Raw genomic sequence first — 10,731 nt, 5'->3', positions numbered from 1 at the left:
AATTATTTTATTATAGTATTATTTAATAATTAATTATTTCACTAATTTTTAACAATTATTTTTTTTATTTATTATTTATGATTCATTATTCATTAATTGGCCCATAGAAACAAACAAAAACTTTCTGATTCATATCTAATGTAATCTCTTAAATACATAAGCGAATCTTTTGATTCATTAATAATTAACCTTTTCATCTTTCCAAATCATTTAACTTTTAATTAAGTTTATATTCCAACTTATTTTATAAAATTTGCCTTTTTTTGTCTTTCCAAATATATGGTCATTAAACGTATCTCTTTCTTTTAATTTGTTGGTCTTTTCAAAATTTTGAAAATTACAATAGTTGCCTCCCTATAATCATTCAATCTTTCATCTTCTCCATATGTTCCATTGATATAACTTTCCCATATGCTTCATTCGTTCTTTCATCACTTATCTACTTCTGTAATAGTTTTCAACTTGAGCAAATCAGAAAGTAATGTCTGCCTTCTTTCTAAGTTTTGAATGTTTATGTAATTACATCATCAGTTTCGAATCAAAAAGGTATTTACGGTTAAGTTTCCCAAAATCCCAAATAAAAAGATCCATTGATGTCTTCTATCATGATTTGTATTTCTAATCATCCATTTTCTCACTTGAGTATTTTAAGTTTTCCAAAACCTTAAATATAAAGATCCATTGATGTCCTTTACCATTATTTGTATTTTCAATCAATCATTTTTTTAACTTGAAAGTATCCTTCATTCTTTCCCTAACCTCTTTATGATTTGCAACTCAAAAGTTATATGGGTTGATCTATATCTCTAACAATCAACTCATGACTTTGTTTGTTGCAACTATATAATTTGTAATATTTGAAGTATTTGCAGGGAAGATGTATAGAAAATATTATTAGGTGAAGGATATCAATGCCTCAACAGAAACGTGGTGGGTGGCGTGCTGTTCAGGTTCTTGATGTATGGAGTGTTGTGAACAATAAGTAGTTCTGTCACCTTTTTTTAACATATTTTTCAGTTTAGGTTTGGAAACATTATTACGATCTTCATCTTTATCCTCATCTCTATCTTCTTTTCCTTCTAAAAAGTCAGTGAAATTTAAGGTTAAAGTTGTTGTGACAAGGTTAAAGAGGATTTCGAAGAAACTACTGTGAAACATCTTGATACTTTAACCGTAGAATTGGATGAAATGTTGTTATTGAACTTTGAATTTCCACTCTTTCTCTCTATCTATTTAATTTTGAATTTAAATCAATCAAATTCTAATGCATTTTTGAGTGATTGTACTTGATTGTGTATAACTTAGATAATGTATTTTTAAATTGGTGATGCTTGATTTCAATGTCTTTGAGCTCCATAACCTATGTCGTTGAGCTTTCTCTAATCTCTATCCTGTTAATTATCATTGTATTTGGAGCCTAAATTATTTTAAATTTGAGAGATAATTTCACTGATTTTATTTATTATTTTAATAAAAATTATAATTTATTTGATATGCTATATATATTTCAATTATTGAGAAGGAAAACCCATCATATTTCACGTCCCGCATTGTCATTTTCATTTTCTAATTAAGTTGTAACATTAAACCTAATAATAATTAGTATTTTCTAAATATTATTGATTAAACTTCTCAACCAAACCGTCAAAATTTCCCTTCAGCATTTCAACAAATTAATATTCAAAACCATAATGTTCAAAATTTAATCTCTTTCTTCCTTATTATTAGTAATTATTAATTATTATTATTTTTATTATTATTAATCATTATTATTAATTCAATGGTCCTACACACAATTTATTCGTATTAGTAGTAAGTTTTGAGATTAAAAATAATAAATTTATATTAGTTAAAATTTATGTGAAAAAGATGTACAGTTAAAATTTTGAAGGACTAAAGTTAAAGTTGAATTATATTATTTTCAGTGATTAGTATGTATTAATAATAATCAATGTCCTGAAAATATCTGCATTAAGTTTATAGAAGGAATTAAATTTTAACACAAAAAATGAACAAAATTATTGATTTTCCTTTGATCTTTACCTAGAAAATAAAATAAAATTGATTAACCTATTAATTTTCTTATGATAAATTCTTTAATTAAGTGAAAATTAATTAAAATAAAAATTATTTTGACTTTGTTTTATAAACAACCATTAATTAATTAATGCCATTCAATTTGATTTTGTTTTTTAAAATTTGTTTGACCTAGAATGAAAAATCTTTTGACCTGATTATTTTGCTTCTCTAAAAATGTATTTACTTGATGAGAACTAAATTATATACGATTTTATGACATGATACAAGATACATTAAAATTGACTTAAGCCCATATAATAAAAATTTACGATAAATTATTTTTATTTCAAATATAATCGAAAAAGAAATATTTATTTAATTTTAAAATCAAATTATATTAAAATAATTGAGATAATATTAGTTTAAATGTTTAAAAATTACTATTGATAATAAATTATATTTCGAACAATTTTTTTGTATGTATTTACTTTAAGAGAAAATGGGTCATGCACTGACAGTGTAAAATATTTTTACACTGTCAACCAATCACCACCATACATCTAATTAAAACATTCTTTTATTTTAAAAAAACTTTAATAACATGGCACATTCATGACTCCCTATTAGATGACAGTGTAAAACTATTTTACACTGTCAATGCACTACCTTTTAACTCTTACTTTAAACATTAAAACTATATCAAAATCATAACTTATTATTTTTTACATGTCAGAAAATTATTTCTTTCTCATTAACTATTATCAAAGTTTCTGAAGCAGACACCATTTTGGGATAAATTTGAACTTTGTAGATTTTTAGTAATGTCACAAGTCTTCAATAAATTTGTCTTGATCAATGAACTTGAGCAAATAAAACACTCTTTCCAATTCAGCTAATGTTCTTGAAGTTATTGTATCTGTTATTCCGAATGGAAATTGAATTGTTTTCAACTTCATCTGTTATTGCAAATGGATCTTATTGAATTGGAAGCGGCATATGGAAACTTTGAGTATTAATTTGGAAGCAGTATTAATTTGGTTGGAAGCAGTAATTGGGAAGCAGCATATATTTGGATCTTATTGCATCTATTTTGCACTATTCAAACTTTGAGGATTAATTTGGAAGCAGCATATGGAACTTAAATGAATTGCTTATTTTAATTAATCTCATATGGTGTTTATGAATCAGCCATAAAAATGTATACTATGTTTGTTGCCGTAACTGTTGATTGATCAGTCAAAATGTGTGTAATTTTTAGGTTGTTTCATCAACTGGATAAATTATGAAAAATGCACGGCCAAAAACACAATCTGTCAAACTTATTCATATATTTATTAATTTTCTACATTTTTTCCGATTCTTCACATCTATGTAAATTTTCTACATTTATTTATTATTTTTAATAGTATATTTTTTATCTATATTTTTTAATCATTACTTTAACATTAATTATTTACTATTTATAATAATGTTGCGCGACCCGCCGTCCTTCAAATAGATTTGATGTTTCTTTATCTTTTGATTTCCTTCTTCTGCAAGCTTTCCCAGTATCGATACATATTTATTAAACTTTTTTATGTAATTTAAAAATTTATACTACAGTTTTAATATTATTTAATTGATAATACCCATATTTAATTTTATGGGAGACATTTAAAATATTAATTAACTAATTCAATTATATAAGCGGAAATAAGTTACAAATATTTTTATAAACATTAAAAAATTTACTGATACAATTATTATTATAAATTGTACTAAGTTATAAATATTTTTATAAACGGAAAAAAGTCAACAAATGATGCAATTATTTTTATAAACGGGATTAAGTTGCAAATATTTTTTTGAACGGGAAAAAGTCAACTATTGATATAATTATTTAATGAGTTAATTTTTTTAAAAGCTTACGCAAATTATTAATAAATTAGAAATGCCCAAATTATTTTATAATTAAAAAAATTAGTTAAGTAAACTTTTTAATGTATATTATTAATAACAATGACATTTTACCTATACAATATTAATCAAACTATAAGTAAAATTTATAAATTATAATAATTTTTAAATGAGATTTTTAACTTAGAAAATATTTAACCCGTGCCTCGCACGGGTCTAAATACTAGTATATTATAGAATTATAAAACACATAATTTAACCTCTAATTTTGTGAAAAAAATTAGAGACATTATAAAATTATATAGTAAATATAGCTAGATAGATATAGATTGATTTCACATGTTATAGAACAGTCTCTTCATTATACACACAACTAAACTAATCAAAGTCTCAACTTTTTTAAACATTGAAAGGACTTTAATACTTGCACACCTAGAACACTTAGATTTTTTTAGCACATGCACATTTAAAAGATGTGTTTGTCAATGATGTAACCTCTAGAGAGTTTCTTTAGCCATAAAATTCAAACCAATGGGGTCAAAACAAGTGTCCACACACCCTCCAATTCCATTAGACACTTGAGTTATTACAGTGCACAACCTCATAAATGTTAGGCCACAATCTATATGGTCCCAAGCCTAGTCTAAACCCAAAAGTCATTCACATAATTTCAGTTTACAGTTACACGATGCTAGAGACAGCAATAAAATGTTCTGTTACTATGCTCCATTTTCATCCATAACACCATGTGAATGTGAATGTGATTCTATCATAATATCATAACTTCATGTGGATAAATATAGGCATAAGTTTACCATTATGGTTTTACAAAATACAATACAATGCATCTCTTTGGATCATAAAGAGTACACAAATAAGTTTGATACACATACATAAGCACTTTAACTAAGTCATTACCACTTTAAAATACATATTACACAAATACAATAACAATTTTTTTCTGTTTCATGAAATTCAAAGTTATTATTAATAGTAATACAACAAAAGCACATAACCAGCACATATTCTTCTGGTATCAGATGATTCCTTAGTCCAATACTGCGATACACCTGCGAACAGAATCATGATTTGTATGTATAATCAGAGTGATCTGATAACAAAATGCCGCATGGTGTAGGGAAGATTAGAGATAGATAGCTTACTTTGGTATGGTTGCTCAGTTACCCTCAACCGCCTTCGTAGTCCTTATTGAATTGAGAAGTGATGTTTGAGGCAAGAGCGGCTTCTTTGTTTGCAACGTAGGTGTCGTCGGTTAATGAAAATCCGAAGAGTCTGCAGCCACTTTTATATGTCGGGTTCTTTTCTTGATTGCCTCTTAGTGCTGAGGCCGAATCACGAGCCAACTGGTTGTTATTAAGAAAATTCTGCATACCGAGAGAATTTGTGCTTTCCTGAATAGGTTTGTCGAGTAGGGAAGACGTGAACATTCCACTTTTCAGTTCAGATATGTACGAACCCTGATTGCGATTAGCGTTATCATAACGGGAGTTTGAAACTGGATTAACAGCCTGCTGGAACATTAAAACAGATGATGGAGATGAAACTTGTCCAGCTGTAACAGACGAGTGCAAATGTGAAGGATTGTCGTGCATCTGTGCTGGCCATCCGTTTCTGGAACCACCGAGTAGTTGATAACCATCGTAGCGTCCAAGGAAACCATTTCCACGGGACTCGTCAAACGAGGATCGACCGTAGGGTGGTGGACACGGAAGAATTTCTTGACCTTGCAAGACCTTTTGGAATCGGAAAGATTCACCAAAGCCTATGCCATTACAGGGAAAATCAGAAGTTGCCTGAGGCATTCTGATGTTTCCTGGTGCGGCAATCCCGGAACAGTTTGCACCGGGATAACATCTCCCTAGCTCGTATAACCGGGGACTCTGAGCATTAATACTGTCATAGGGAGTATTCATGCCCATAATTTCTTGACCTTGCAAGACCTTTCGGAACCTCAATGATTCCCCAAAGTCTGACACACCAATCCCATCTGTCAAAGTAACAAGTTGCGTCATTGTTGCATAACGATGAAGTAAGACGAATGAAAAATAATGATTCATGTAACTTACTGGGAACTGGAAAATCTAGCTTGGATGAAGTGAATCCAATCCTGCTCCTCTTCAAACTTGCTGCCATCAGGTTACTGGTAGAGGAAGCAGAACCAGATGGCTCGATTTCCCAAGGGGAAACCCTGTTATGCCTCGATGCTTCTATGTCATCCCACCTCACCTGTAAGCATAGATTTCACCAATTATAGTATACTACAGAAATGACGTCACGTGACAAATAATTACAATACATTAGACTACTGACAAAACGGTACTACATCATCCAAACACAATTTTATGAAGATAAACAATTACACGTTTAAGTTAGAAAAATCGTGGTTTCGTACCAATAGGCATTTCCATTTAGATCCAGGCCATCTATGAGGATCGACGTCACTTATACCAGCAATTAATCCAGTGACTCTACACGTCAGAAGTTAGACAAAGATCAGTTATTGATAGGTCAATTTGTATGTAACGAGAACACGTTTGACAATCAACCAACCTTCGTTCTGCAGCATCTTCAGTTTCAAAACGCATCCTGAACCTCATTCCAGCAGAGTAAGAGCAATCAAGGCTCTTTATGAACTTGTTAACAGGTATGATGAAATCCGAAGAGCTGACCCTACATCGAAAAAAGTGAAATATATAAGACACAATGGCGAGCAACAAAGAAATGACAATGAAAAGAGGGGCTAAACCAGAAGTTTTACGAGAACAATACCTTGGATTGTAGCAAACACTGAACGCAGATCTTTTGGATAAGGCATTCACAACGTCCATGAGAGAGCCAGGATCCAATTGCATGCCAGAAGCTCCAAAGGAACCAGAACCTTTCAACTGAACTGCCCTACGGATACCTAATCTCAGCTCTCCATCATCACCCCTAATACATCAATAATAAAACGTTAGTCACTGTTAGGAGTACTAGCTTGTAATATTTTAGAGATTTCGGTTCATGATACCTAAGAAACAGCACAGCATCACCAGACACAAGCTTCTTCTTGTTCACAAACGCACTCCACCCAGTTGTCAGCAAATGCCTCCTTGGCTGCCCTGCTCACACGAACACCATAAATCAAACCTTCGAGCAGTCAGCTGGAAGCATACTACAATGTAAAGTACTATAAGCAACATACCCCTATAAATGTGCCGAAACCTCCATTCCAGGCCATGCAGATCCTTAGCTACAAGCTCTTGAGAAGGTCTCTGCTGGCTGTAATCCTAAAATAATATAGTAGTGGATTCAAATTCAAAATGCTACCAAAGAATATCCAATTATACTTCAAGAAATTTGAAACCATGACAGAAAGCATTTATAAGATTAAAAATGAATCAAATAAAATTTTCAATAAAAAAACTTTAGCATGGCTATTTTGACTGGAAAAACTAATGCATCGTAGATGAAAATTACCAGCGGAGGAAAGCAATCTTCAGCTGCACGACGAGGCACCGAGAATCCTCCATGAGTGCTAGTATCAGAAGCTGTGAGAGTCTTGCAGAACATATGAGGAGTTGTAGACTTCACAATAGCTTCAGTATCCTCCTCTTCCGCATCCGCATCGATTACCCCTTCCCGCACATTTTGCTCCACTTGCTATAAACATCAAATTCAATCAAAATCCAACTTAAAATCTTTTCAAAAAGCACTTCCACAATTATAGGACAAGAGACTATTTTGAGACACTAATATACATCTTGACATAGACAGAAAAAGAAACAATGCATATTCATGTCATATTCTTGATGCTACACACTGCTACATTAAGCAAAATCCATTACAATTAGCATGCTCACTAAAAAAACTGACCTGTCCACAAAATCAAAACCTATAAATTGAGACATTTTCCCCTTTTCACAATTTCATCCAAACCTATAAACTGAACCAAAACAAGATGATACAATAGATAAGCCTCACCTGATTTTCAGGAACCAACAAGACCTGGCAATACACTTCATCACTCCCTTCCTCAGCCTGTCAACAAAAATCCAAACCACAATGTTCCCTTAACACATGCCTCAATCCAAAAGAACAACAAACAAGAAAAAGCACCAATCAAAAGCACATTACAATTTATTCAAACAAAAAAGGGGGAAAACCAAAAGGGTCATCAACATATTCATAAATTTCTCATCTTTGAAAGAAATTAAGAAAACCCTTTTTCCCAAAATCAAAAATTTAAGCAAAAGAATACAAAAAAAAAAGCACTTACATGGAGCTTAACATCAAGAACACGACAGAAAACATGAGGTGGAATAGGAATACTACAAGCAGAAACAGGAAAATCATGAGCCTGTTCAAAGTGACCCTGTGGAACATACACAACAATGCTTCCTTTCTTGGGCAAAGAGATCAAAGGACCAGCACAAGCATGCCATAGCTCCAAACAAACAGAACCCTGAGCCGGAGGAGGAGAAGGAGAAGAAGCAGGAGGAGGAAGAACCATAGCTGAAGCAGAAGTGCTTATACCAGAGTGAGTAGAAGAAGAGGAAGAAGAAATAGCTGAATAAGGTGTTTCATCATCTTCAGTAGTGTTGAGATCGATTAACCCCATAACACCACAAAACAAAACACCAAAACAAAACACAAAAAAAAGTGCTTTTTTTGTAATGTTAATAAGTGATTTTTTCAATGAATGATTTCATGACTGCATATGAGTAACTTTGGCATTGCTAAAAGAAGTTGTGAGTTGTGAGTTGTGACCCTCTTTCTCTCTCTCTCTCTTCTCTCTCTCTTCCACTGAGCTATCACTCTCTCAGCTGAATTCCCTTTTGTTTCTTTTTTGGGTTTTCTTTATTTCTTTCACTTTAGATAAATGGGTATTTTGGGATAATAAAAAACCAAACTTTCAATTGTGATTCATATAAAAATTGGATTTTTATCCATTTTTTCTTCTTTATTTTTTACTACTATTTACTATTACAATTTTGAGGGGGCCCTTTTGAGGCAGGAGCAGAGATGAAACAGTGGTGCAGTTGCTGCTACAATGCTGAGACTGTTGGGTGTGATGTGTGTGGCAGAGAGAGAAAGAGAGAGAGAGAGAGAGTGAAAAAGAACAAGCTACAAGAACAAAAGACTGTAGTAGTGGTAGTGAAAGTAAATTGTTGGTTGAGAAAGAAAAAAGAAAATGAGAAAAAAAATGAGATAATGTTATTGCAAAAGGGTTTAATTTTTGAGGAGAGTACGGTTATCCCTGTATTTCCGGGGGGGATGTCTATTCTGTCCCCTTCTTGTTGATCAAATCTCACACCTATCCTTCTCTAACTTAATTGGTTTTGCTTACTTGAAACATTGGTTTAGGTCATCATCTTGTGTTGGGGATGGAGATTTTGTTTGTTGACCATGATGCAATTCATTATGTTGAGATGATGTGATGTCATTCTCCATCAATCTACTTTAGTGTACATACACTAGTAGAGTATTTAACTAGTATTTAATTAAAGTGAAAGAAAAATATGTGTTTAAATTCGACCATACTTATCCATTTAAAATCGTTATTCTCAATTGCTTAAATCATATAATTGAATAAATTGACTGAATTAATGTTTAAATATATATTTGGATTGATCGGTTAGGGTAATATTCGGTTGGTTTAATGTTGTTCACCCTTAAGATAAGGTGAATTGCGTATAAGATGTTTATTAGAGTAAGATAATTTCTCAAGATTTAAAGAATGTTGATATGATTATTGATAGGTTTTTGTTTTTAACATGTTGGATTTGCGTTGGTAATTCAATTTTTCATTTTAAGACAATGGTATAGAGATTCTAATTAGTTGTGTCAATTTGTCGTGTTTTTGTTAAAAATTTAACGTGAAACGAAACAGACACTATATGCTAACATACTATACGTTGACATTTTACTACGAATTTTTACTTGATTAATAAGGTATATGTCACGAATTCTTTAGATTTAGAGTTTTATAGTTGATAATTCATGTATTCAACGCACACTGAGCTACATGGGGACTGTGGTCACCCCAAAGATTTTAAAATCTTCTTTATTTTAACATGCAGAGTAAATATTGAAATAATTGTATTTGTATATAATTCATTTCTTTCATTATATGTTCGAGAATCTAAAGTAGTTTAGTGGCGAATAAGTTACATTTTGAGCAAAGGACGCGTGTAGGAATCTTTAAAATGTCATTTTTCATAGATTTGCTCTTTTATTTTAAAAAAATGTCACATGTGTAAATTGAACATGCGATCACAAGACTAACAACAAAATTTGGCCAAATAGACTTACACTAGAAACCATTTATTATGACTTGTTTAAAATATGTTTTATTACATTTCTCAAATAAAGTTTTCTAGTTCCGCCACTGATATTCAGTAACTCGATTAAATCGAGAATAAACGATTTAGATTTTTAATGTACATTTTGTTTATTATGAATTATTGCTCCAATTTTTTTTATTGGTGTGGAATGTTTGTAATAAATTTAAGTGATTTAGATTTTGTGTAGTAAATATTTCACGTATTTAGGATTGTTATAGATTTTTAAATTGATTAAGATTTTTATATTTATTTAATTTGACTAAATTAGCTAACATTGGCGTATAATACTATACTATCTTTGTTTTGTGATGATTGTTTGTCACGGATGCACCCCTATTACCCCCCTCATATTTGGAAGCTTTGGTGGTTGTTAATGTTGACAATTAACCAAAGTAACAAAGACAAGTGAAAAACAATTTTTTTTGAAATTCAATGTTGCATAATGTTTTTAAGCATTTATCTTTTCAAT

The 10,731-nt window shown here is 31.1% G+C and overlaps 1 protein-coding gene across 2 annotated transcripts; it reads right to left on the bottom strand.

Moving 5' to 3' along the window:
* Nucleotides 1-4,682: 4,682 nt before the first annotated feature.
* LOC131644925 (auxin response factor 3-like) lies at nt 4,683-9,058 on the bottom strand. 2 transcript variants are annotated; one of them, XM_058915543.1, is made up of 11 exons: nt 8,195-9,058; nt 7,900-7,956; nt 7,396-7,578; nt 7,121-7,205; nt 6,947-7,037; nt 6,706-6,867; nt 6,487-6,600; nt 6,329-6,404; nt 6,003-6,162; nt 5,079-5,923; nt 4,683-4,985 (listed from the first exon to the last, which is right to left on the bottom strand). In XM_058915543.1, exons 1-10 carry the CDS (start codon nt 8,534-8,536, stop codon nt 5,103-5,105), a joined length of 2,091 nt encoding a protein of 696 aa, XP_058771526.1. In that variant the 5' UTR covers nt 8,537-9,058; the 3' UTR covers nt 4,683-4,985; nt 5,079-5,102. The 2 variants fall into 2 exon arrangements, with proteins under 2 accessions (XP_058771526.1, XP_058771525.1); XM_058915542.1 differs by having other exon boundaries at nt 4,686-4,985; nt 6,487-6,606; nt 8,195-9,045.
* Nucleotides 9,059-10,731: the final 1,673 nt, after the last annotated feature.

The sequence above is a fragment of the Vicia villosa genome, linkage group LG1, assembly GCF_029867415.1.
Source record: "Vicia villosa cultivar HV-30 ecotype Madison, WI linkage group LG1, Vvil1.0, whole genome shotgun sequence".
NCBI classification, from domain to species: Eukaryota; Viridiplantae; Streptophyta; class Magnoliopsida; order Fabales; family Fabaceae; genus Vicia; species Vicia villosa.
The sequence above is the reverse complement of the archived record's forward strand: the minus strand, read 5'-3'. Positions and strand labels throughout refer to the sequence as shown.

Bases quoted from the DNA above. Each gene is read 5' to 3' on its own strand.
- LOC131644925 (XM_058915542.1), bottom strand. From the start codon at position 8,536: ATGGGGTTAATCGATCTCAACACTACTGAAGATGATGAAACACCTTAT. The intron at 6,868-6,946 runs GTATCATGAACC...TTGATGTATTAG, and splicing joins GATGCTGTGCTGTTTCTTAG to GGGTGATGATGGAGAGCTGA. The intron at 5,924-6,002 runs GTAAGTTACATG...TTACTTTGACAG, and splicing joins GCTAGATTTTCCAGTTCCCA to ATGGGATTGGTGTGTCAGAC.